Here is a 26,976-nt window from a genome sequence, read left to right as displayed (position 1 = left end):
CAGCCAGGCACCTATGCTCTTCCTCACACCAGAGGGGAGTGTGAGCCCTATAGTTGTCCGGCTGCTTAGGGGGGTGAGAAGCAACCTGTTTTATGTCCCAACAGGGATGGCAGTCAGGGTAGCTCAGGCAGAATGGCAGCAAACCTTTCCCCCAATTTCCTCCAATTAAAAGCTTGTTTAAATATAAAAGAAGGAGACAAAACTCCATGGGGGTGCAGTTTTGAAGGTCAGGTAAGTTGACCAAGAAAAAAACCCAACCTACTGTGCCTAGAGGCAAGCTCAATCAAGAGAGCCTGTCCACTCAGGAAGACAGGAACAGAACCTGCCTGCCTGAGAGAGAGGAGCCTCCCAGATGACAAGGACTGACCCTGTCATGGAGATCACACTGGAGAACAAAAGTGCTAGGAGGCTGGCCAAGAGGCAGAGGAGTTATAGATAATTGTCTAAAAAGCAGGGACCTGAAGAAACTGTGGGGGCTGGGATGCGAAGAAAGAAGGTGTCAATGAGCAAGTAGGATGAACCATACACAGGAACAGAAAGAAAACAGAAAGGAAAATTTGGAAGGCTGCCTCCAGACTGTGTATCCAAGAGCACAGGAGGCTTAGAATATCAGGTTCACAGTGCAATCCTATGCATGTCTACTCAGAGGCAAGTCCTATTGTGTCCAATGGAACTCATTTTCAGGAAACTGTGTAGGATTGCAGTCTCAGTAGCATGGCTAGGGGGCTGTGGGCCACACCAGGTTACACACACGGAGGGGGTGGCATTGCTACTGACCAAAATCACGGTTTTTAGGAATAATACCATATTATATATTGTTCAATGAGTAATTTATAGCAGAATGAAATGAAACAAATCATGTTGAAATATCTCTATACCAGTGATTTTCAACCTTTTTCATCTCATGGCACACTGACAAGGCACTAAAATGGTCAAGGCACACCACCAGGTTTTTGACAATTGACAAGGCACACCATACTGCCAGTGGGGGCTCACATGTCCCATTGGCCCTATTAATAAATGACCTTCCCTCAAATTCCAGTGTTGGAAATGGTTGCAAATGGTTGCTCTATACTGTCAAAAGTTATAGCAAAAAAACCAGAGGGGTGGGGTGATGATGTGTTGCCACTATATATGGGAAGAAGTCCATAATGGGGGTGACATGCTAGCCTCCCACTCCAAGTGACGCAAACCCTAGTGAAGCCACAGTTCAGAGTGACAAGGGCTGCACTGAATTTTAGGAGGTCAAACATTTTTCAAGTTAAAAGAGGCTCAGGTGTGGGAGGACATGAACCCAAAATGTCATCCAAAATACCCTTCAAAAGTTAACATTTTTTGCATCAGTTCATTACTTTTCTCAAAAGCTACTTCAATACCATTTAGCAAAACAAAACAATATTCTTCTATCTGAAAGGAAACATTACCTCCACTCTGAATAGTTTCCTGACTACACCACATAGCCAATCTACTTGGCTACAAAATGATATCACATATTCCTGCTCTCACTCTGAATAGGCAAACATTTTTGCCCTGTTCCTGGTCCATAAATCACCACCAAAATACGGAGAACACTTTTCATGAGGGCTGAAGTTTGCAAAAGTCAAAAGCTTTTGATTGTAAGAAGTCTGGCTTTACTTCATTCAAAGAAGCCCACCTATCCCATAACTGCCTGAACTTCTGTGATACCTCAGAATGAGTAAGACTATTTTGATTGATAGGGAGCTAAACTGCCCATGAAACAAGTACCTATAGATGGGGCTGTCCCTTCTTGGCGAAAATGGATGCAGATATACATGGCAATATTATGATTGTACTGGTGATTAACTGTATGGCTTGACAGCACACTCTTATACATATCTACACAGAAGAAAATCCCATTGAACTCAATGGACCTTACTTCCAGGTAAGGTATATAGGATTGCAGCCTATATGTGTGAAACGTGTATCCTTGGGGCATGCATGGGATAACCCTCATGTGAGCAGGAAAGAAAATGGGGTGTGTAGGTTGGGGCATGTGAATGGAAAGGGAGAAGATACAACATACATTCACAATTTCTCCACATCGTAAAAACAATTTCAATAAGCTGTTATTAATTTGGTGAAAATTCTATTTGTTTTCAGTTATGTAGTTCACGTAAAGGTTTTTCAAGGTTTTCTTAATCACAGAGACATTCAGGATGTGATTCCCAAACAGTTTTAAGTCAGTACATCTGAACTCAGTGTCAAACAGCATTAAGCAACCTTAAACCGTTTGCGGATTGACAGCAATTCCTCCTTCATTTCAAGATCCCCCACTTGTTACTTTCAGTTTCTAAGTGGTTTATAATTCTTGACTAAGATAAGATCTTCAAGACTGGTAGGCCATTCAAAATCCTGAAGATTGACCTGTTCACAGCTCAGGTGATATATCCACGTAGTTTAATAGCCCAAAACAGCTTTGCAAAAACCCAAAAGTGTCCTGGACCACACAACCACCACTAAGGACTTATCTACTTTCCAAGTTTATTGTGGGTCAGTAGTGAGCAGAATACATAAATCAGGCTAGCAGTGTAGTGTACTTCTGAGCCATAGATCTCATGAGCCATCTATGCTGACAATAGATGCAGAATCTGCTTAAGTGAAGTCTCAGGCTGTGTTACTGTACTGCAAATTACACCTGATTGAAAAGAGACAAATCTCCCCTCTTTGACTTACCATTCTGCAAAAATGTTGCATGGCTAGAAACAGTAGCAACTGGAACTCAGAGTATCATCCTTGTCTGCTTTTCCTTGATCAAACGATCTGATTTCTTGTTTTCTATTACAGTCATTTGTATCAGTTTACTTCCAACAGTTAATTCAAGTTTATTCCAAACCATTTGTTTTTACTGCTTGGATATAAATCAGTTTTCTTCTCCTGTGCCCTTATTTTGGAAGACTTAAATCCAAGAACTTTGATTGCATTGACCCAGGCTGACCAAGATACCTGGCTATTGTTAGGCTCGTCTCTACTTTCAGGACAGCAGTGTGAGAGCTTAAGGTTGCTATGGAATGACATCAAAACAGAAAACCTGTTCATGTACACTTGACCTCTGTGCAAAAATGGCATTGTAAAACCACTTTTATAAATAGTATATACTCTCCAAGGTTGAGTTTTAAAAGATTTTTTAAGCTGAATTTGCTTTGAAGTTGCAGTTTAGGCAAAACTGCGACCCAAAAAGAGAGAACAATTGCACAAAATCAGAAGGCAAAAAAAAGGCGTGTAGAATTTGTATTATTCACAAATGTATAACATCTAAATTCCAACACATTTCAGGCTATGTGGCCCTTTTTAGACTACACAATAGTAGCTACTCATCTGTGCAAAATGTGGTGGTCTTATTGGATTCTAAAGCCACTCACTCAACCAAACTTTCCAATCTTATTTTATCTACTTAAAACTTACACAACCTGAATCATGGGATTCTGGATACATTACAAGGTCGGTTCAGTTCCATTTTGAGTAAAATGCTTGAATATGGAAGATTTCCATTTGCAGTTATAGAATCCTTTTCTGCCCCAGCCAAACAATGAAATCCAAATAACCTGCATCAACACAGATAGAAGGGATGCGTGGAGCTACAGAAGAAATGCATTGGCCTCTTCAGGGCAGAGGAAACATGGGAATCTAACTGAAGCCACTACACTCACAAACTGCAGTTGAAAAGATGAGACTGGATGAGATTGAAGGGCATTCTATCTAGAAGACTAGTAGTGGTATCAGAACAGGTTGCCCTAATGGTGTGGTGCTATCTTTATCATTTGAAGTCTTTAAGTCAAAGTTAAATTTTTTTTTAAATTTTATTTATACTCCACCTTTCTCCTGGTAAAGGAACTCATTGTGAAATCCCAACCTTAACACTGGCGGAGTGGCTGCTGTGCTGGACTAAAGTGTCTCAAATGTGCTTTAAAGCGTGTCTGTAGCACCTGGTGAGTAGTCTGCACTGGCAAGAAGGCCTGTGCCATCCCACCAGTGCTGCATTCATATACTATACTCAACAGAGCAGGTAAGCTACCGCTGGGCAGTGCAGGGGTAAGGCAAGATGGGGAGTGAGGGGGGTGTAACTGGGCAGTGGATGAGGCCCTGGAGGGGTCGGGACCAGTGGTGCTGGCCTAAGCCAAGTCCTGTATGTTCTCCCAGGCCTGAAAGCCCAACACAGAGCTTCTCAGAGTTTTGTCAGCAATTTAGCTGGCACAAATCTGAGTAGCCCCACTGCACAGGCTGGGGCTCAGCATGGGTAAGGGAACAAATGTTCTCTTTCCTCAAGGAGATCTCTAGCCTGCTCCTTCCCAGAGCTTGATACAGTGTGGGCTGTGTGGCTCTGCTGCATCAGCACTGGTTAGGTTCAGACTGTTAAGGCAGCTTACAAGACTAAAAGCATACAACAGGAACAAAACGTTAAAAACAAAACCTTAGAACAAGACGAAACACCAAGTGGATCACATACAATTAAACAAATTAAATCACATTCAGCTAAAATTAAAATTAAAAATTAAAAATTCAGTTAAAATTCAGTTAAAAAGTTAGAAGTTTTGCACTTATAGATTTGAGGAAATTTTGTGAATATACAGTAGGGGGCTTTTTTTCCACCTTACAGTGTGTGGCGGTGGGGATGGGTGGCATCTGAGGTCACAATGGCCTGGCTTATGGAATATACTTTTAAGTTATGAAGACCTACAGAGTTAATAAGGGAGCAAAGTGCCTCTGAGCATGTATAGTGCACCTTGAATAATGATAGTTAGATCTTCACTCTACATTATCACTATTTGAAATTAAAAAAAAAAACAGCTGTAGGAGCACAGGTTAAGACTTTAGGGAGGCTTTAGTTGCAGCTTCTCTATGTTTTGAAATTAGCCAAAATATCATTTAAGAAATTTAACTTAACTTACATTTATTCTAAAACAGATTGTGCAACAGTACAGACAGCACATACTAGACCAGTGATTCTCACACATTTAGCACTGGGACCCACTGGGACAGAATGAGAATCTGTCGGGACCCACCGGAAGTGATGTCATAACCGGAAGTGACATCGTCAAGCAGGAAAATTTTTAACTATCCTAGACTGCAATCCTACCCACACTTACCCAGGAGTAAGTTTCCTTTATTATTGTTAAAAGAATATACATAGTAGTTTGTTAAAAGTACAGGTCTATAATGTTTCCCCAAATGCAGTCACATATCATGCTGGCATCGAGTCTAATATATTAAAAATAAAATATTGAAAAGAATGGGGCCCACCTGAAATTGTCTCATGACCCACCTAGTGGGTCCCGAACCATAGTTTGAGAAACACTGTACTAGACAATTCTTGTATTTTCTTCCATTCAGAACATGACAATCTAGGAAATCTTTCACTCAGGTTCACTAAATGAATTTGGCTTTATTCTGTTGGCAGAGCAACAGAAGGCCCTTTGCATAGTGAGTTGCAATCTCACTCTGCAAAGTACATTGTTTTCTCCCATTTTACAGATGAATGGAAGAGACTGACTTATGTAAGACCAATAGATGAGACTATGGCTGGACTTGGAATCTGAACTGAGATTTCTCAGATCAAATCACAGCATTCTGTCTGCTGGGACATTAAGCACTGCATCTGTAAGAAAACATGTAAAAATCATTGCTTAAAGTTTTTAAAACTACCAGCCCATGACAGATGGAACTGGAGAGTGAATTCAAGACAGACTTCCATAGGACACTTTGAAATCCAGTGCTACACATCTGGCAGTACTCTGTGTGTTCGACAGATAAGTGACAGCAGAGAGGGGGGTTGAAAACTGAAGTGAAAGCCTGGCCCCTCAGGCATAAGATCCAGTAAAAGGAAAACGACAGCAAGTCCAATGCTTATAGAAATTCCAGAGAAAAGAGGCTGGATGAAATCTTGCCAAAATGCTCTCCTTGAGATGATGCCAAGAGGACTGGTATCAGGTTCGAAGTTCGACTGATAGAAAACTATATAGCAGAAAGCTGAGGTTTCTCTTACCGCCAACAGTTTCTGAAGAATCTCATGGGATCCTAGCGGAAGTATGAAAGTTCAAAGTGTGCGTGACAAAATCATGCTGGGGAAAACTTTGGGAGGCAATACTGAGTTTGTAAGCCTTCCATGATGAAAGTGAAATAAATCCCATCTGAAGTGTTTAGTGACAGAGATTCATGGTTATCTCCTTATCTTTTTCTCTCAGTTAAAATAAGAAACAGCCATGAGAGGATCTATCAGTTAAGCTGGGTTAGAAGAAGTTTGTGGCTTTGGAGAATACTGAGAGATTTGGCCATTTGAGTATGGCATGCACTCTATCTCTTTCCAACTGGCAGGCCTGTAAAGCAGACATTGAAAAAGGACATTTTGGGAAAGCGAGAATGTTTAAGAAAATATCGAGGAAATATAGGAATATTTAGGAAATTGATGTGACCCACTTGGATGCAGAAGACTTATTGAAGAAAAGAACCTCAAAGGGCCATTCAAATATGCACAGGCATACTATAGTTTTTTCAAGTGAAAATACCACCTCAATCAACAGTGGGGTAGCTCCTGTGAAAATGCTCTCAAAGATGTGCTATTTGGAACATATATCAGGAAGGATGCTCAGCTAGAAGCTTCTTCCTAATGTGAAACTTTAGGGGGAAGATCTCAAAGATGTGAACCCACTCACGCACTTAATTCTGAGATGGTGCCATACCATGGCACTTGTGCAGGTTTCAAACGGCCTTCAGTCTATGAAAATTATAGTTCTTGCGTACAGGTATATCAGAATGTTTTAAAATCAATTTTTATCAATTACACTGTTTTAAAATCAATTTTTATGTAGACTCAACATGGAGTAATTACCAGATAGTCCTTTCAGAGGTAGAAGTAATTTGCGCCAAAGTGTAGCTGGCATTCAGTTTTCACTGCTGGTAAAAAAACGAGGAAGACATGGAACACATCTAACTTGCCTAGTCTGCATTGAAGTATGGTGCAATCTTTATGCCAGGTTACACAATATATTTTCTGCCCAAATATCCTAATGGTTCAGCTCATATGATGAAACATCTTATGCTAACTCTGTGATCACAGGTACAGTTAGCTAGCAGAAGGTCCTGTGACTGCAGCAAATGGAAAAATTGTCACCTGGATCCTGGGGCTGAACCTACTTATGAACCATTGGTTCATAAATCACATTTCTCCATGAAAGTGTATTCTTAGGAAAGACGTCTTCTGTGGACAGACGAAAAACAACACAGAAAAGGATTGTGCAAACTGGCTCAAGTTTGGAGTGATAGTACTGTATTGAAATTACTGGAAGTAAACCTCATTTACCCATGCACATAGATGCTAATGTGTGAAAATCCCAGTACAGCTCTCTCTCACTGATAGAGTCCATAGCACCCTGTTAAGCTTCCATGAGCTCTGGTCCTTTGTCCAGCACTCAGGTCCAAGAGGTAAAATGTGTAAGGGCGGGTTCCCCCCTTTTTATCTAATTGCACATTCATGCAGATTTGCTAGACAGGCCTTACTAATCTCTATGTTGGGAGAAAGACACAGAAAATGCTTTTTTTAAAAAAAAAAAAAGCTTATTAAGAAGCAAGTAAGATCACAACAGTCAAATGCAAAATCGCATAATCCTCACAAGAGATTTAACAGAAGGAGGGGTAAGGAAGGGCAGCAGAATAATGGAAATCAGATCATGGGTATACATTCTTAGAAACAGCAGTTGCTTCTTTACAAGCAAACATATGAAGATATTGGGTTTATTCCTAATACAAAGCATTGGAGGGGTGGTAGATGCCAAAATACTACTACTAGTTGTGTTAATCAGACAAAAGTAGAAGCAGGATAACCAGCAATGTAGATGTAAGTCAATTTTTGAACAGACATTCTAGATTATTAATTGTTTAGTGGTAACAAATTACAAGGTATTTTAAAGGTTGGCTACCCAATGCTCTTGGGAGAGCTTGAGATAGTTCTAAGCTTGCTGCTTTGGAAAATAAGGGAATGTGTAAGTTCAGGGATTCCCTATAATGACAATGAATGGTGAAGTATAATTAGTAATATTCTTGAAAGCCCACAATTGTGGGTTTTCTCCCTAAAGAAAGGTACATTTTTAGTTTGAAACTAACACAAATTACTATATTTTTCTTACAATTGTGCTGAACTTTTATTTGAGGTGCTCTGTTTCTGAAAGGCAGACATGATGGATTGAAATAAAAGATAATTTATTGCAATGCTTACTTTCAAGTGCAAGAAGAAGCAGTGTAATTGTAATTTACAGTAGCTGTCAAAGAAAATCTATCACAGATGACATTAAAATGACTTATTTTGCCTGAGCCACTTATTGTTTAAATGTGCATAATCTGATAGAAACAGATTTCTTTCTTTAAAGTCTGCCTTTGTATTGTTCTAAGTTAATATCAAAACATATATTTATAAGTTAAAACATTTAGAAACCATTTATTGATACTCTTATCTCAGTAATTTTAACTACAAGTTTGAAATTGGTTTGATCTAATGATAACTATGTTTGCATTTGTTTGGATCTAGGCAACCAGTTTCAGGGATCCTGGTTCACTGTTTTTAAAACTATAATTTATATAGGATTTTTGCAAATTAAAAAAAAGTCTCATAAATGATACATAAAGAACAATCAGGTGAAGCGCAATGGAAACAGAAGTGGATCTGAGTTTTGGTGATCAACTTATATTGACTAAACCCAAATAGATTAGTAATTGCATAGATAAAGGAAACCAATCGTCAGTTTAATCCCCCCCCCCAAAAAAAGTATGCATTTGTCTGATAAGATTTACTACAAAATGATTTTTAAAATGTCTAATCATATAATCATATAACATTCTGGATTACAGAATCAATTTATACCCATTCTATATATTCACATATTGTATTTATCTAAAGATATGCTCTGCAATGCTATAGAGTGCCTTTGTAGGAAGAAGGAAACTTTTCAAATTTTGACATCTCCATTTTTCAAATTTTCAAATTTTGATGTCTAACATCTATAAGGCAGAAATCTACATTTGGTCCCTATCATATTTCAAGTTTTGCTTGGGTGAATATAACATTACAAAAGACCTATAGACAGACATGGCCTGTTTTATGCAACAGGCCATAAAAACCTTTAGCTGTATGAAGATTTAAACAAAGCAACATATTTAAAACACAGAGTAAGATATCAAAGGGTGGGGCAAGGGGAACGCAGATGATTGTGATCTGTTATTTTGAATGTAATTGTGACCATGGACCAATCCAGATTAATTTACTTTTCAACAGAGCTTTGCATACACATTTACATGCTGTGAAAATACTGACCTCTGCATCAATATCTCAAGAAAAAGGAAAAGGGAGAGAAAGAGAGAGAGCAAGAACAATGTCACTTCAATTCTGCTGCTGCTCTTCTTCTCTTTCTTTTTCTCCCCACTTTTTTTTTAAATACAACAAGAATTAATGTGGTGAATCTAATGAAATGCATGATCTTACATGGAGATTTATCAGATTTTCCAAGTGAACGCTGTACTTTGCTAGCACTGGCTGGAGTTCACCTGCATGTTGGTGTGGCATGTGGCTCTTTTTTGTAAAGAGTTAAGTCGTACACAAAAAAAGGGAACAAAGGTCAGCACCCAGCCGCCACTTGAATGTGAGATTTTTCTTTTTATTCCCCTTGATGTATACTAGGCTCTGTGTTATTAGTCTTAATGATGGAAAATTGTAGTGTTGATACAAATCTTTTTTTCAAAGTAGTAGGCGGGAGCTCCATTTGTTAGTAAGTTTTTTTGTGACTAAAAGCCACGGACAGTACATTTATGTAGCAGTAAAAGGCCTAGATGCTCTTTCCATAGCAGAGCTAATTATTCCCACTGTGACCTTCCTGATCTACCCTATTCCTAGTACATCTCATCTGCACGCCTGTTCCTCTGTGTAGATGGTGTCAGAGAATATGAAAAACCCTATAATGAAACCATTTTCATGATGGAGAAAGGCTACTGGAGTTGCACTTGCTACAAAGAGGCTCAATTATATGAGTAATTGTGATAATTTTCTACATTCATAGCCTTCAATGGGGGGGAAAAAGAATGAGAGCCACAAAGGAAAATTACTTTAACAAGAAAGTATAGAGAGTAAAAATGGAAGACGAGACAAAAAAGGGGGGGGGGAGAAAAAAATAAGCAGGGAGGAAAAAAAGTTTAAAAAATAGATCTGGTAGGGAGGAATAGCAAGACAGGGAGAACAACAGAAATGCTCAAAAAGCCTATGTGCAGCTGTGTTGCACAATTAAATTGAATTTTTTTCCCCTGCAGTTGATGAATGTGACTACTGCAAATGTGCCTCTGTAGTTAGCTATCATTTGTTGTTCCGTGACAGGAAAAGGATAATTACCTCTCAGAGAGAATCAAAGGCTGACATGCCCTTTAGACACAGCCATGAATGCAGTGCTCGAGAGAATGCTTGAATAAGAATCTCGTCTTCTGTGCCCCCTTCGACTTGAGAATAAATTTTGTTAAAATGCAAGAGCACCACCAGTAAATTTGTTGAACCCTAGGTGTTCAAAAATATGGAGGTGCATCCATCGACTCATCCCATTTGCAAAAATAAAACTACATTTTGAATTCACTTCTATTATATTCATGGACAGTAAGATAGTGAGATATGCATTAAATTTCTTTTCCCAGTAGGGGTCTGATTCAACATTTCCTATGAAAGAACAGAAAGACACTATCCTTTTTCCCCAGGCTAGTTAGCCTATAATTTAAAACTGTCAAAAACACAATTTTATACAAAGTCTTCAATAAAAGCTTCTCAGATATAACCCAAAGTGGTTTTACTAAAGTTTGATTCAGACTCTGTTACAATATTTTTAAAGCTATAAATACATCAAACAGATATTTTGCTGCTCTCTTTTCTTATTTCTCTTAAAGTATTTGAAGATTCATACCAAGGGGGTGGGGGTGGGAAGACAGCATCTTTTCAAGATTCTGAGCCATGCATGTCTTAGGGCCATCAAGATTCAATAAATCCTTTTTTCCTAGCAGTCAGTAGTAAACACATTAATGAAATGGTGAAAGGCCTGATTTCAGAAAAAAGAATATCCAGTAACTTGTTTTAATCAACCAGAATATGATTGACCATTCCAATGGTACCATACTGCACCAGGATCAATAAAAATAGTGTGTTGGGGGGGGGGGGGGGCTCCTACAAGATTTCCTGACTTCATATTTGTATTTATTTTTATGTGAAAAGGGAGATTTTTTTTAAAGTAATGAACATCTTTTTGGGGGGGGGGGTGTTACCATGTTTAGTCTGTTGCAGCAAAAATGATGAAGAGTCCTATGAGACCTTACAGGCTAAGTTTTATTATGGCATAGTAATACAAGAACCACTTTGTCATATGCATGAAGTGCTATTCTCATGAGAATGATGGCCTTTCTTCAAGGATGGCCTTTTACAGTTTTTCATTATATTAATAAATTCCTTGCTAACGTTATTTACTATGCAATGAATATACGAGCCTCTTCCTCCAATCATCATAACATGATTTTATGATGGTAGTCAAAGCAGGTACCAATCATACCTGCAAAGGTAAGACGGCAGCCTGTTTTAGAAATGTCTTTGGCTCTTTCGACAGGTATCTATGCTGACCCTGCCTTGCGTAATTTACTTTTAAAAATCCTTTCTTATCCAGGGAACAACATTATAGCCTGGCAGTTCACATAGTGGTATCAGACTGAAATGATGGTTCTGAATCATAAAACATGTCATCAGCTTTATACCAAACCACCAATAACCTTTGTCCCACTTGCCAGCCTTCCCTTTACTTGTCAGTATAAGGCTTACCTGATTGTGTTTCCAATTACAGAGAAAGGAGCCCCGGGTCTGCAAGCTACAATTGCTTCATCTCTACATTTCCTGGCAACCTCCACTAACTTTTGACCAGACTCATCCACATTGCCCAGTAAAATTGTTTCGGAAGTGTCACCATGGTAGCCATTGAAATACACCTAAACACATGCAGAAATGTAAAAGAGACATTTTCATTTTACAGTTACTCTCAGATACCACCTTAACTAAAGTACATCTTTAGCTTTCTTTTCAGATACATTTAATGTTAACTTTCAAAAAATAAAACAAACAGAACAGAACATGGAGGGGAGAGGTTGGGGAAAAGCTTGCTTTTGTCTATAATTGTGATCCTCATTATCATTGGAAGGTATGTAAGTGTTAAATAAAATCTTAGGGACATGCTTTCTTTAGAAATGCAAGCCAAATAACAGCACAGTCCTATGCATATTTACTCAGAAGGAAGTTCCACTGTGTTCAGCTGGGCCAACTCTAGGTAAAATGGTCATAACACTGCAATTTATGACTGCAACTCTGTGCCTAGTTAAGCTTCCCATTGAAGTCAATGGGATTTAAGCAGTTTCACCATTTTAGATTTTCAACCTCAAACTTCAGAGGAACACAAAAGACTGGACAGGTTATAAACAATGTACAAACGAACTTTAGGAACATGAAGTCCAAAGGCTGTGCCTGAAAAGGTATAATCTTCAGCATGAGAGGGAGCCACTATACAGGCCTAAGAGGACAGACACTCATGTTTCACCACTGGACCAGAGTGGGAACTACTTTTATCCATTTCATCAGGCCCATCTATTGAATGTAGTCCCCACCCACCCAATAACTCTGGGCACAGCATGCCCTTTTCTTTCAAGCAACAGATTATACTAAACAGAGCATGCAGCGAGTACTAGTTCATGGCACACCAAGTGGTAATAAGGTGATGCCAACACAAAGTTTATGGAGCTTGGAAAATTATGTGTGATCCTTACATCATGTCCTAGGGTTTAGTCTGAGGGCACATAATGCAGACAACTTGCTAAAATTAAGGGTCTGGATCTGGCCAGTATCCAGATGAGAGATTGCCTGGGAACCCCTAAGTACACCTCTGAAATCCAGCATGAAAGAAAGAGGGATGTACATGTGACAAAAATGCTGGATAGTACGAAACCAGGATTTTAGGGGAATAAAAAGACTAACAATCCAAAGCTCGGTGCATGAACTTTATGATTTCTATAGATGGTTATTGATTATGAACAGAAACTAGATGTGATTTCTCTCAGAAGGCACTGACTATAGCTACTCCCCAAGTGTGTACTAGAAGTAATGTGCACAGTAGCATGTATCATACAAAAGCCATTGTGTTATCAGTATTTTCAAAAATTAGAGCAAATAACTGTTAGGGTGAACAGTGACAGCTTCAGCATAACTTGGATACGATTGGTGATACTTTAAAAAAAGACAATCTCTAAAAGAACATATTAACATAGGAGTAGGAATTTTTTACATCTAAATACTGAATTTCTTTAATAAAGGGGGGATGGTAACTATGGCAGTATGGAGTTGCACACACTGGAAGGAAATTTTTTAAGTAACAAACAAAAATTTCACCGTATGCAATTGGATTTTGTCAGTAGCAAAATAGTTATAAATTTGATCACAGACCACATCTAGTTCTAGCACTATCTGCAACAAAATAGCTATGCACAAAAGTTACCAAGAGTTGTTTTTTTTTTAATGTATGGAAGAAGTTCCACTTTAATTGGCTATCCTTTTCTAATACATTTTTCCTAAGTTGCAAACTGATCTTCTGAGATCAATCCCACACAATGCCTGAGATATTAAGTACCTGATTAAGTGGAAATAAATGCCATTGTACTCAGTAAAATTTAAGTCCAACTAAATATACAAAGGTCAGGCTGTAAGAGTAACTATTCCTGCTTACCAAGAGAAAGTTATGCTTTGACAGAAACAAGTAAGGAAACTTATATTAGGTGCAGCCCAAAGAAATGTAAGCATTCCAAACTTCCACCACATTCAATATGGTTTAATAGCCTGAATCTATGCATATCCCCCAGAAGGGAGTCCCTCAGTATTCCATGGTTTTCTTCAGCACCTCAAGTTGTCCTCAATCGTAAGCACCCATTCCAGGATGAAATTCCTTTAGAACTTGACTAGTTTTACTTCCAAGCAAATGTGGGAAGTCCCACAACTTGCTAAAGCTGTGCCCCTCCCCCTCATAGGAGTCATGAGAGACCAACTGCATATGAGGAGGATGAGGAAGACAGACAAGGGAGGGGAATTACTGTTTGGGGATTTTTTTTTTTGCCATTGTATTGGGAATTTTAACTGATGGGAGCCACTCTGGGGCTGAAAGGCAGGATAAAAATTTCCAAAAAATCATCTTAAATGTAGTGGAACTTTCTGTGGATCACACCTAAAGGATGCATATTAACATGGCAAAATACATGTTCCATTAAAGCAAATGGAGATGGCACAGTTACGGTGTTTGGTTAAATGCTTCCAATTATTTTTAAGGACTAGAGAATAATCTGGTGGTCTTCTTTCATACATTTAATGGAGTTGTCTCAAATTCTTAATTATTCTTTTCTCCATGCATACTGCTTTCCTTCAGGCACCGGAACAGTTTTCAGGATCCTTTTGTTACTATGATTTTCTCAGTCCTTCAAGCACAAATACATATAATCCCCAAACCCCACTACTATGCTGAAAAAAATATGTATAGTTCAAAAATCCATTTTAGAAACCTTTCTAATGCCAGCTGCTGCTTCTAGACTTGGAAAAGCAGGCAACAAATAAATATTTCTTATGTTAATAATGCTTTATTAACCACAGCTGCAAACACATATTACATAATCTATATTTTTAAGGTACATAAGCAACAGTCACAGTAAGAAGGATTCAGTAGTTTTATAAATGTCAGTGGTAAAATTATATCTACTAAAATGTGGGATAGTCCTATATGATAATTGGTTAAGAGCTGTAGTGTGTTGGTGGTGTTAAACAATATATGAAGACCATGTGACTGAAGAAAACAAAACACCTTCCAGCGTTATTTCTAATTTTTTTTACAAATTAATAACGCAAAATATGTTTAGTGTTCCATTTAAATATTTAAATGTTACTTGAAAAGCAAGGATGGTGACACTGGGATTAGTTTAAATCTAGGTACAGTGCTTAATTTGAATTTTACAATCAATGTACCTTGGTGGGGGATAAGCATGATGTTAACAAGATTACCTGTGAGTTACATTCAGATGCTAAACAAATTTACTCAGAAAATTTGGCACTGTGTTCAAATGGATTTACTTCAGTGAAGCATCTTCAGAATGGCAACTTTACAAATGGTAAAGTCTAGTCTTGTGATTCAAAATTTCCAGGATCAGCTGCTTGGAAATATGAATTCAACATATGAAACTGCCCTGTATGGATTCAGACCCTTCGTCCATCTCTAATCCAATACGTACACTCGCCAGGGTTTCCAACAGAAACCTTTTCCTAACCCTACCTGGAAATGCCAAGACTTTGCAAGGGCTATGGGAGGGTGGGAATTTGCATTGGCAAAACCACTAATGACACTGAAGTATTATTCTGTAATGCAGAGCTCTTTTATTTCCATGGCAACTATGGGTCCTAGAACAACTATGTAACTTTTTTCTCTTAAAATCAGGTATGTGGTAGCTGGGAACAGTGGGGTATATCTTCTGTTAACAGAAGAAAGCTTGCACAAGGAGATTTCCTTATCCCCACAGAAGAATCCACCAATAAGTCTCTCTTGAGGGAACCTTTTGGAAGAGATTGGGATAGGGAACCAGGAGCAGGGCCTAGGAGAGGGGGGGTAAAGGGGGCAATTTGTACCCGGGCTCAGGGTCATAAAGGGGGCCCAGGAGCCAAAGGAGGGGGCCCAGAAAGGTTAGGTTAGGTCTGGGGGAGAAGCAGGAAGATGCTGTGAGGAGCAGTTGCGTAGTGTGAGGGGCCCACAGGGGTGGTTGCCCTAGGAGCAAAATTCTTAGGGGTGCAAAATTTCAAAAGAAAAAAATAGTAATAAATTAAAAATAGCCCTTTTCCACAGTGGGTTCCCTTTCTTTCTGTCCCCTTTCCCCCCTTTCTTTCAGTTCTTCTGGACTTTAATAACAAAACACCTGAATTGCAATACTGGGCTAATTCCTGAAGGATGCAATGAGGCTCTTCAGAGCCATAGGTAGGGGAGTGGTGAAGATGTTGACCACGGAAAGGAGAGAGAGACTTTGGGAGGCTTTGTTGGGGAATAACAGAATCTTTATCAATCCATCAGGCAGGCCGGGCCAAGCCTGGCTTCCAGAGTGTCCCAAGATCCACACTCTTAAGACCCAATACTGTCATTTGAGAGAAAGTTCAATGTTGATTTCAATACCATTATTGAAAAATTTGCACAAATTAAAACCAGGCAATTTTAAATAAATCGGTGTATACCAGCATTCATTTTATTTTAATTATAATGATCCATGGGTTCAGGGGCACAATACGTGCCTTACCCTGGGTGCTGGCAATACGCCACTGGTGAGGAGGGGTGAGGAGGCTGCGCCACTGGTGAAGAGGAGGGGACAGGAAGTTCTATTGCAAGAGCTTCCTTGCTGAAGCTTCCCTCTGCTCACACAAATCAGGCATAACTTAGTGATAGTTGTATTGGTGCTAAGCAGAATGAGCTATTTCTTGCTAATTCCAAGATCCAACGTTAGCTGCTTCAATAGCCCAAACCACCATTACAGCTGGAAAATGTATGATATTGGTATGCTGAAATACTAAGGGGAAAAATAATCGGAGGACAGAATCCAAAGAACTATGCAATCAGTTCTGTGTATCCAAGGAAACTTTAGTGTCTCTACTTCTCAAACAGGAGTTTCTCTGCCAAGTAATGGCACCAGGTTGTTGGGGGTCCTAGGATAAAGTCCTGCAATGAACTTCCATGGTATCTCTGTTGGCCCCCACTGGTTCACTAAGTGGTATCATCAGTAGTTAGAGGTTAGCTGGACCAGGTGGACCCTCAGATGAGCATGGATCCTCAGTCAGTGCCCAGTTAGGCTATCCCTTGGTGTGGTGCTCCCCATGTCATGTCATGGTTTGCAGATGAATAAATCTCAGTTCCTAGACACAGTTACATGTGGTGCTGCTTGACAGTAGGCAAAGTGTTCACACATGAGTACTATTTCTCTGGGCCCGCCATAAGTAGCAGGTTGTCACCAAAGGGATTTTGCCAAAAGGGATTGTGAAAGGCCTTACACTGGGGTGAAGCAAAAGAATTGTCCTTTTTAAAACGTTTTTTACTATTTGCTTGTATTTTATTTAAGCTTTGTTTTAATTTGTTGTGAGCCACTTTTGGAGAGTGCTTGCTACGATTGTGACCACTTCCGGTTTCATGAACGCAAAACTGGAAGTGATTGCAATTGCAATTTTGAGGGTCTCTGCAGTGGGGGGGGGGGCTCCCCGCACTTCCAGGAGGCTGCTGCAGGCTCTGGTAAGCGGCAGCAAGCCCCTGCACCTTTCCAAAGCGGTTGCATGCTGCCTTCCCCCCTATCCGCCCCTAGTGGGTGCACCCCCAGTGGGTAGTCTGACACTTCCTCTTTGAACAGCAAACCCATATGTCACATCATAGTCTACTTTTCATATCCCTCTAAGTCTTAAAGAGGTTTGTCCTGGGGCATGTGGAGTTGGTGGTCAAGAAATTCAAATCCCTGGGAATGTTGAATTAGTCATATGGTCCTTTGGCTATTTATATACAGTACTACTTTTCAACAACAACAAAAGTTTACAAAGTAGTTTACAGAGGAAATAAAATAAATGGTTCTTTGTCACAAAAGGGCTCACAATCTAAAGAAGATACAGAAGAAACACCAACAACAGACAACAGCAGCGTGCTGGACTGAAGAGGGACAGTTACTCTCCCCCTGCTAAATATAAGAGGAGCACCATTTGAAAAATTGCCTCTTTGCCCAGTTAGCAGGGGTACATGGCACAAAATGTGGGATAGTGATGCTTTGATACTATTTTTATACAGAGAAGTAGCTTCAGAAGCTATTTAGAGTGGGGAAGAGAGGTGTTTAATCCTTTCCCTAACACTTATTTTCCATGCCAAATCTCCCCACCCAGTTCCTTTTCCCCCATTAGATAGCAGATATATGTTTACCTACCAGGACATAACTTCACACATTTGCAGTTAATTTGTATTTTACTTGTAACTACAGATCAAACAGATTAATTTGAACAAACAACTCCTGAGGATTAGGCCTAAACATGTACAGCCAAAAGCCAATTCAGGTTAAATAGAAGACATTAACATTTATAGTTGATTTATACAACATCACCATTCTACCAGGGTTAATAACATACATCTGCTTCAAACTCTCCATGAGTTTGAAACCCAAAGTAAGTTCTTCATTCATTCATTCATTGAGATATGTAAGTTCTTGCAACGGAAGGGAGGGAGGGAGGCAGCGGGGGAGGGGGGAGGCAGTGATGCGATCTCCAGGATTGCGCCACTCAGGGGGGCTGCAGAGATTAGGGTGCACCCACCAGTCCCTGCAGCAGCTTTCCCGGGGTGCGGGGAGTCCTGTGCGAGTGCCTGCAGGGCTCCCCAGGTCAGGGAAAGTGAAAGTGGAGCAATCGTGCCTCGCCTCCGCTAAACCGGAAGCGGAGCACGATCGCTCCACTTTCACTTTCCCTGACCTGGGGAGCCCTGCAGAGGCTCGCGCAGGGCTCCCTGCACCTGGGAAGGCTGCTGCAGGGACTGATGGGGGCACCCCAGTTCCTGCAGCTCCATCAGAAGTGAAAGTGGAGCAATCATGCTCCGCTTCTGGTTTAGCGGAGGTTGGGCGCATTTGTCCCACTTTCACTTGTGAAGCTTCCAGGAGCCCTGCAGACAGTCGCGCCGGGAGGCTGCAGGAGGCTGCGGTAAGTACAGCCAAGTCCCTGAAGCCCCCTGAGCGGTGCGATCCTGGGGATCGCACCGTTGCCTCTTCCCTGCCTCATGGCTGCCCTGCCCCTTAAGGGTAAAGAGGCCAGGACCCACAGGCTGGGGCGCTGCGACGCCCCAGTCTGAAAACCTCTGACAGACGTGATTGTAAAAGGAGTTTAAAACTTCACAATATGTATACATAACTAGAAAGCATTAGTTAAAATACTTATCCTTCTATATTAAACAAAAACTAATTACAAAATATTTACAGAATGTAATTCGATCCTATTTTAATAACTGAAAATAACACAATTTATACTTCCAGCTTCCTTAGGTCCCATGTCATTCATTCTTTTAATTAAGTGTAAAGGTGGTCTCTCAATGTTCCTATGAATGATTTCAGTTAATGGTTATATTGTGTACATATAGCATGAGCCACAACCTGGTTAAGCCAAAGTATTGAGTGTTAAGCTGACAGTCCCATGGGAAATCCAAGTACCCTGGATTAACTGAGTTGTGGATCAAGTTGTGCGTTTGTGAGTAAAGGGTTCAGGGCTCTTGTGCCACAAATGGAACACAATACTACCTTCGGGGATTTTAATAAATGTAGGGAACACTGCTAGCAAAAGAGTTGCTGTCCAAATAGACTGACATACACAGGCCAATGTAGCCTCTAATGACAGAGTAAGATAATGACAGGCCCCACTCAAAATCAGCAGGAAGAGGAAGATCAATCTTGGCAGAGTGAAGGAAAAATGCTGGCTTTCTTCATGTTAGCTCATCTCATACATATCTGTCTTCAGCTGCTGCCCAGTACTGTGGTGCTCTGCATTAACTACACAGTGGATCAATAACAATTACACCTTCTCAAAAACATGACACATAGCAGGATTGGGTTGACATTTCACTTAGGCCAACATTGATCTCAGTGCATCTGATTCCAGCCCTAAATTCAAGTCAGGCCTGGGTCTAGTTGGAATAAACACAGAGTGGAAAAAACATAAGACAAAACCAGCTGCTGGTGTCTTGGCTTAGAAGTAAAGACGGCACATTCATCCATGCATGCTACATTTGCAATCTACTATTCTTCCTGTTGCTACTAGCAATTTTAAAAGTTGATCAAAGACTATTCTTAAAAAAACAAACACAAAAAAACCCCAACAAATTACTCACCGTGACATCAATGTTGATAATATCACCATCCTGGAGAGGGCGGCTTAAGTATAATACGAGGGGAAAAAACAACATTTAATGGTGACAAGCAGTTCTCAATAATAAAATATAAGAACACACACCTAATGGCAGATACACCTAAATACAACTAAGGAGCAATTGTTTGGGTAGAGCAAGGAGGAGGAAAATGCAATAATCATTTACAGTCTGAAAGCTCCAGCCCGTTCAAATGAACCCCAAACAAATCATTTAAATAAAAGAAACAACCCATAGTATAAAAGAAACAAAAAATTATAACCATGTTTATCTTATCACAATTAAGAGACTGACAGCTGGCACCTTTTACTTTGTGAAAAGGTAATGCTCATTAATAATTAGCAGTATAGTTGTGTGTAATTTTTTTCAAAATCTTGTAGGCACTTGGAAAAATTAGCATAATTTTTCTGTAGAGCGACTTTTCTCTTTTGGATGAAACACACCAGGCTGAGGCACCGTAGCAGCTGGACAAAGCACTAATCATGGCTTTTATTACTACACACGCATCTTCCTTACACGTCAGCATTGTTTTTTTACAGCATGACAATCTTTTTGACTTTTGGTGAATTTCAATAAGGCGACAACAGGCTACACAATCTGCATTTCAGTAAGGCTCTATGATAATGTTCATGCAAGCCCACTGAAATAAACAGAGGAGTGCACTAGCAGCATTGGAGGAATTTAATGCATCATCCTTTATTTAAAAACAACAGACATACCCATTTGCATACTATTTTACAGCGAGGGGGGAAAAAATAGGAGTACCTGTCAGGAATCCCATGACACACCACATTGTTTACAGAGGTACAAACGGATTTTGGAAAATTTCCATAGCCCAAGGGTGACGGGTAGGCATTGTGTCTGATTATTTCATGGTGAACCACGCAATCTATTTCTTCTGTAGTGATGCCAACCTAAAAGATTACAATTTAAAATTTGTACTGAATTCAGTGCCCCCTTAAACACACAAAAAAGGAAGACCCTTCTACAAAGAGAGTCATGAAAAGCTGATGCCTCTGACAAATATTAGGCTTACTTGCAGACAGTTGTTCCTGATAGAACTCTGATGTGTCTGAAACATTGTACAGTCCCATTGCTGGCCACTGCGGGCTTCAGGACCTGATAGAACCTTGGGCAAGGAACCCTCAATGGATCCCTTTAACTTGGAAAAGGCATGAAATGCAACTGCAAATCCTCTCCTACTACCTTTTATTCTCTCAGCTGCTCCATGCAAAGGGAAAAGGGCAGCACTCTTGGAATGGCGGGCATTGTCCCAGACTTGCAGAGGCCTCAACCATGCAACTTTCTGGAGTCAGCCCTAACACAGTCTAAATTTTCTTTTTACCACAGATGCATTCTTCACCTTATGCATATGCTGAAGTAGACTCCACAGGGTAGGGACTTTCCTTTAGGTTTATGTTACTCTACATGGGCCATGTGCACTGACTGCACCATAGACATGTTAGTGAAGACAAAGTGGCTTCTTTTGTAAAAAAAAGTTTTACAACATTTGCATTCTCCTGAAGAGTCATTTTCTTTGTAACTGTTTAGAATTCCCTGATTCAAACTTCTCACCACAATCAAAATTATTTTCATTTCTCTATATAATACTATTACATTTGGAATAGCCATCCTACTTTAATATTTCAATTCACGCCTAGAAATGGCTTGCAGTGATGGATGCGGCAGTAGCTACCACAATCTATTTAAATCTGTATTAGCATTTCCAATCTGACACCCTGATTTCAGACACCTATCGTTTCTGGAAACATTCATCTTTCAAGTTCAGGTTTTCTAGATTCCGTTTGGTATTGGAGCTGATTATTTTTAGTAAGATTTTGCAAAAAGGTCTGGCCCATTTTTGAATATGAGTAAAGTGAGGGGGAAAAATGTACACGTTAAATATTATCATTACAACCCTTTTCCCCAGAACAGAACCAGCTGTGAAATGGCAAGGGTTGGAAGTTGAAATTTGGTAGGAAAACCTCCCTTATTGTCACAAAGTGCCTTTGAGTGTTCCTGGGAAAATTGGTTGTGATTTGAATGAGCTACAAGCCTATCAAATATGACACTTTACTCAGAGGCACTATATACCCATCATGCAACCCACTTTCACTACCTTCCCTTAGCACACATCTGTATATACTTCCCAGAAACACAGCAAAAGATTTAGGAAAAAGGCTTCACGGAAAATTCAAACTGTTGCTGGATTTCATTTTCAATCAAAATACACTTTTTGTACAAAATTTAAAGCTAAGAGATATACACAGGACACCTAAGCTGTGGCAAAGCATGTTGCAATGTTAAGCAATATAGGGCTTAACTTTAAGCAATATAGGGCCTGATCCTATCCAACTTTCCAGTGCCAATACAGCCATGCCAACAGGGTATGCACTGCATCCTGCAGTGGGGAGGCAGTCATGGAGGCCTCTTCAAGGTAAGGGAACAATGTGTCCCCTTACCTGCTGCATTGCAGCTGCATCTTAGTTGGAAAATTGGATAGGATTGGTCCCTCAGTGTGCCTATTGCTCTCCTTTTCCAGATCTTAGGTAACTCCACAATTGCAGAAAAAGGCCAATGACCTTGATGCCTTTGGGCACACAGGCAAGCTATAAATAAGACAGAGAGACTTTGTCTTCTTTTATGTATAGGGCTGATACTAATTTGTGACCCAAAGGTGGCTGTTCTGCTTTTAACAGCAGTTTGCACAGGCAGTTCAGTAGGTACAGCCTACCAAAACAAGGCAGATCCAGTATGATTCAGTGATTGAAATGTTTTGATTTAATTACGTATTTGAACAATTTATATGTTGTGTTTCCTCTTTAAAACTAAGATTGCCAAAGCAGCTCACAATCAATACAACACAATGCAATAAATAAAATACCCAAACTGGCCATGTGCTTGACCACTGTAGGAGCAATGCTATAGGCCTTGAATTTGGAAACAAGGGTTCAGCACCAGCCTTAGCCACTGGTCTTCTGGGTGATCTGAAATGCTTCAAATCCCTTATCTTTAAAAATATAATTGTGATTCACCTCACAGGTTTTGGGGAATGAATGAAATTTATGGCCTCAACAGAAGCTGTACAGGTCATAAACTAACTAAGCAGCCTTAGTCAAGCTCATTTCCATTCCGTATTTCCAATATGGAGAAAATAATACTGTTTTTAATGTTACTGGAATTCCTCTGCCCATCCCTCTACCCCTTCCATCACACACCATATCATGTGTGCATGCACATACACTGTGTACCCCCTAAGAGCACCATTGGTGGTAACCTGTGCCACTTGCCTGATTGTCCCATTCTCTTTCTGCATGCTCAAAGGCGGGCTCATCTCCTACAGCAGTGATTTTCAACCGCTGTGCCGCAGCACACTGGTGTGCTGCAATTGAGCCTCAGGTGTGCCGCAGGGTCACAGGAGACGGGCAGCAGCTGTGCAGGAGAGCGGTTGCTTTAAGCATGACTCAGCAACATGCTTGGAAGAAGCAGCCAGAGGCTGCTGCTTTGAAGATCCTGTGTGGGGCAGACAGCTAGCCCCCTCAATTGGGCTTCAGACGGGGAAGGCGGAGGGGTTATGGCTCCCAAGTTCCTCCTCTCTTCCTCTGCTCTTCTGGGTTCCTGTGCCTGGCCACAACCCTGCTTTATCCAGAACCTCATCCCTGCGCTCGTTAGGGAGCCATCTCCCCTTTCGATCCGCCAGCCACTAAAGGAGAGCTGTCCCTGACCCTGACCTGTCCGTCCTGCCTGCCCAGTCTGTTGTCATCCCCCAGCTGTCTGTCCATTACACGCCCTCATTGCCCGCCTCCGGTAGCTGCTGCCAATGAAAATCTGTCAGCCCCACAGCGTCCACTCTCGAATCCTGCCGTTTCAGGTGTGGGAACCAGGATGGCTACGGTGGGGCCGGCAGCTCTGGCTGCTAGTGAGGGGCAGCTGCAGCAAGCGCAACAGAAGGCCAGGGCTCACCTCCCAGCACGTGTCCATATCCAGCCTCCACCGGGGGGGGGGGCTCTCACGTGCAACACACTGACTGGGCAGCTGGAGAAGCTCAGAGGAGCTCTGTGTGAGAACTACTTTGTGGGTGAGAGTGAGCATGCCAGTCAGGTAAGAAGCAAATGAGCAGCAGGAGTCCACCATGGGCCACCTACTGAAGGACTGGCTGTTTGAAAAGGGATCCTTGAGAGTCCCATTTCCATGCCACCTTTTGTTTGCTTGCAGTGCCCCAGAAGCGACTCTCCCTGCATTGCCTCCACTGATAGGGCACTTTTTGTCTCACATACAGAATAAGACAATTGGCACATCTCTCACCTCTTCCCCCTCCCCCTCTACCCCACCTCAGTCCCTCCACACACACACATCTCATTCCTTTCCCCCACATCCTAAAATCTTACATACGCAGTTAATACCTCCTTTCCCACCTTGGCCCCACTTTCCAAAAGTCTTGGAATCCTTTGCCTTGCATTCTCTCTCTCTGCCCCACCACCCTCAGTTGGATCACAAACCTTGTTTTGATCATACCACCTCATTGACTATCACTTCCACATTCCTCCAGTACAACATGTGCTCTGACCTCTTTGCCAACATCTTCTGACACTTCTGATAAAAATTTGACCACCTTACTTCCAAACAGGTTTTCCTCCTTTCCAGAAACCATATACAATTCCTTCTTCCCTTTCCAAGGGATGTTTGGTCCAAGGTAACTTTATAAGAAAGATCTATTCAAGTTTGCAGAAGTTTGATTTCAGCTTGTGGTGAATTTCTTTAATTGTAATGTAATAGTTTAATTAATTAATTGTACTTATTAATTGTAATGTAGTAATTTAATGTAATTAACAAAACCAGTGGTGTACCTTGACAATTTTAGCATCTGCTCAGTGTGCCGTGAGCTGAAAAAGGTTGAAAATCTCTGTCCTACAGTGTCCAGCTCCAGCATTGTCCAGCTCTGCAGCTGCTTTTTTCTAAAGTGATTAGTGGAGTGAATGCTGGGAGCAAAAGCATTCTTGGTTCCCAGCATTCTTTCTACCAACCAGTTCAGAAGTGGTGGCAGAGCTGGATTTCAGAGTAGGTAAGCACTCCCCAACCTCCTCTCCACAGTACAGGTATGTGAAAAGAAAATGGTGGTAGCCATCAAGTAGGTTGTAGACAGGAGTGGGATGCCCCCTGCTACTCTGTCACTTGATGAATCAGCTCATTGCTGATTTTTCCAACTATCCCTGCCAGTTGAAGGTTGTTTTTCCAATGGCTGGGCCTACCTTGGAAATCTATATCCTGAACTGTCCCTTTGGTTTGCTGCTTCTGCTGTTTTGACTTATTATTTCATGTTCATTTTGCACTGTTACCATTTGACTGATTCCAAACCATCTTGGGGGGCCCTTGTAAAGGCCAAAAGACAGAATAAACACACCAGTAAGATAAATGCAATAGCTACTCACATTACCTCACCCAAACAGGGAGAAATCTTGGTTTCACATGATTTTTAGGGATGTTGCCAGTAGGTCTAAATCCAATCTTTGCAATAATGAGCATCTCTGAGTGCAATTCACTTGTTTCAGATATTCATCTCTGTTACCGGCCTCCTCCTTTGAAAACATTTTTGATTTCCAGGTATTTTAAGCAAACGGGCATGTTGCATATTTTCCCTTTTCCCTCCCATTTTCGTAAATATGCTTCGGAATATACTTTTTGATCATAGATTGACTGTGGTTTTAAGTAAAGTCAGTTGGTAGAAAGCCATTACAGATTTGTACCACTTAGGGCAGGGGTCTCCAAACCCCGGCCCGGGGGCCAGATGCAGCCCGCAGCAAGCCTCTTTGCGGCCCACGGCCAACCTCTTGTCCCCTGAAAGCCTCTGGTTCACTCGACTGAACATGACCAGAACTGTGCTCTGATTGTGTCTGGAGGGTGTTCTGAGGGCCAGAGAGATTGAATTAATGAGCTCATTCATTCATTTATTCAGTCACTTAAGTTCCACCTCTAATTTATTTATTTAAATTTTATATTTAAATTCTTTTTCTGGCCCTCCACACCACTACAGATATTTGATGCAGCCCTCTGGCCAAAAAGTTTGAAGACCCCTAAGTCTGATTTAGGGGATACTTTCTCTGATCCCGGTTGTTTTGCAAATTAGGTCTTTAAGCGAATATTCAGCCCAATCTAGTTCCTTCCTTATGTAAACAGACACTCCCTGCCAGACACTAGCTGACTGCACAGGCCACTGGAGACTGATTGCCTCTTCTTTGCATTAAGAAACTCTCTGCTGTGTAAAGAACACACTGCTGCAGGCTATGGGAGTCCTAACTGCCTCATGCAGTCTGTCATGCATGCCTGTATATTTACAAAATTATTACTACTAGATTATTAATTCAACAAAGGAAAAGCTGTAGAATTGCCAAGATTATTTTGGGTGGATCCCAAGAGTGTTACTTCCACTCATGCAAAGTAGGGGGGGATTTTAACTTACTCACCCCCCTCCTCTAACAGCCTTCTCCTGCACCTTATCTCACATGTTTCTTCTGTCCCTTGGCACTGGCTTTTCAGGATGTGTGTGGGGGGGGGGCTATATGCAGTATGAAGGATGCAATGGCAAGGCCCCATTCTGTAAGCAGAATACTGCTCATGGTTTTCTGGAACTAAATTTCTGGGACAAGATGGGTTTAATCAATAAAGCAACGATGATAAGAAGGTGTGTCCCAATCCTCCTGATTGAACTACCTTGCAACTATGGACATCCTATCCTAAAAGTAACCTCTGCTTTTTGTCATGGCTCTCATGGCTTCTGTTTATTGTATTAATTTCGTATTTTTCAACTTCTTCCAACTCTTGCTAAAACCCATTCCTAATTATCGCTCTCTTTCATCTACATTCATATAGTGTCCACATGTCCGCCTTCTTCCATACCTCTTGTCTTATTTTATTGCTTCCTTTTGGTGTAATTTTCTTGACTATACAATGTCAAGAATCAATGTCACACACTTCTAAT

At 40.8% G+C, this 26,976-nt stretch overlaps 1 protein-coding gene across 3 annotated transcripts in view; it reads right to left on the bottom strand.

Moving 5' to 3' along the window:
* Positions 1-26,976, bottom strand: part of METAP1D (methionyl aminopeptidase type 1D, mitochondrial) — a 102,880-nt gene that overhangs the window by 20,390 nt on the left and 55,514 nt on the right. For all 3 annotated transcript variants that reach the window (XM_066637643.1, XM_066637661.1, XM_066637653.1), the window contains exons 4-6: positions 20,766-20,914; positions 19,965-20,007; positions 11,840-12,003 (exon numbers count right to left, since the gene is read on the bottom strand). In XM_066637643.1, coding sequence (XP_066493740.1) covers positions 11,840-12,003; positions 19,965-20,007; positions 20,766-20,914 — 356 coding nt within the window. The remainder of the gene's footprint in view (positions 1-11,839; positions 12,004-19,964; positions 20,008-20,765; positions 20,915-26,976) is intronic.

Source organism: Tiliqua scincoides, chromosome 1 (genome assembly GCF_035046505.1).
Source record: "Tiliqua scincoides isolate rTilSci1 chromosome 1, rTilSci1.hap2, whole genome shotgun sequence".
NCBI classification, from domain to species: Eukaryota; Metazoa; Chordata; class Lepidosauria; order Squamata; family Scincidae; genus Tiliqua; species Tiliqua scincoides.
Note: the sequence above shows the minus strand (reverse complement) of the source record. Positions and strands in the feature narration are given on the sequence as shown.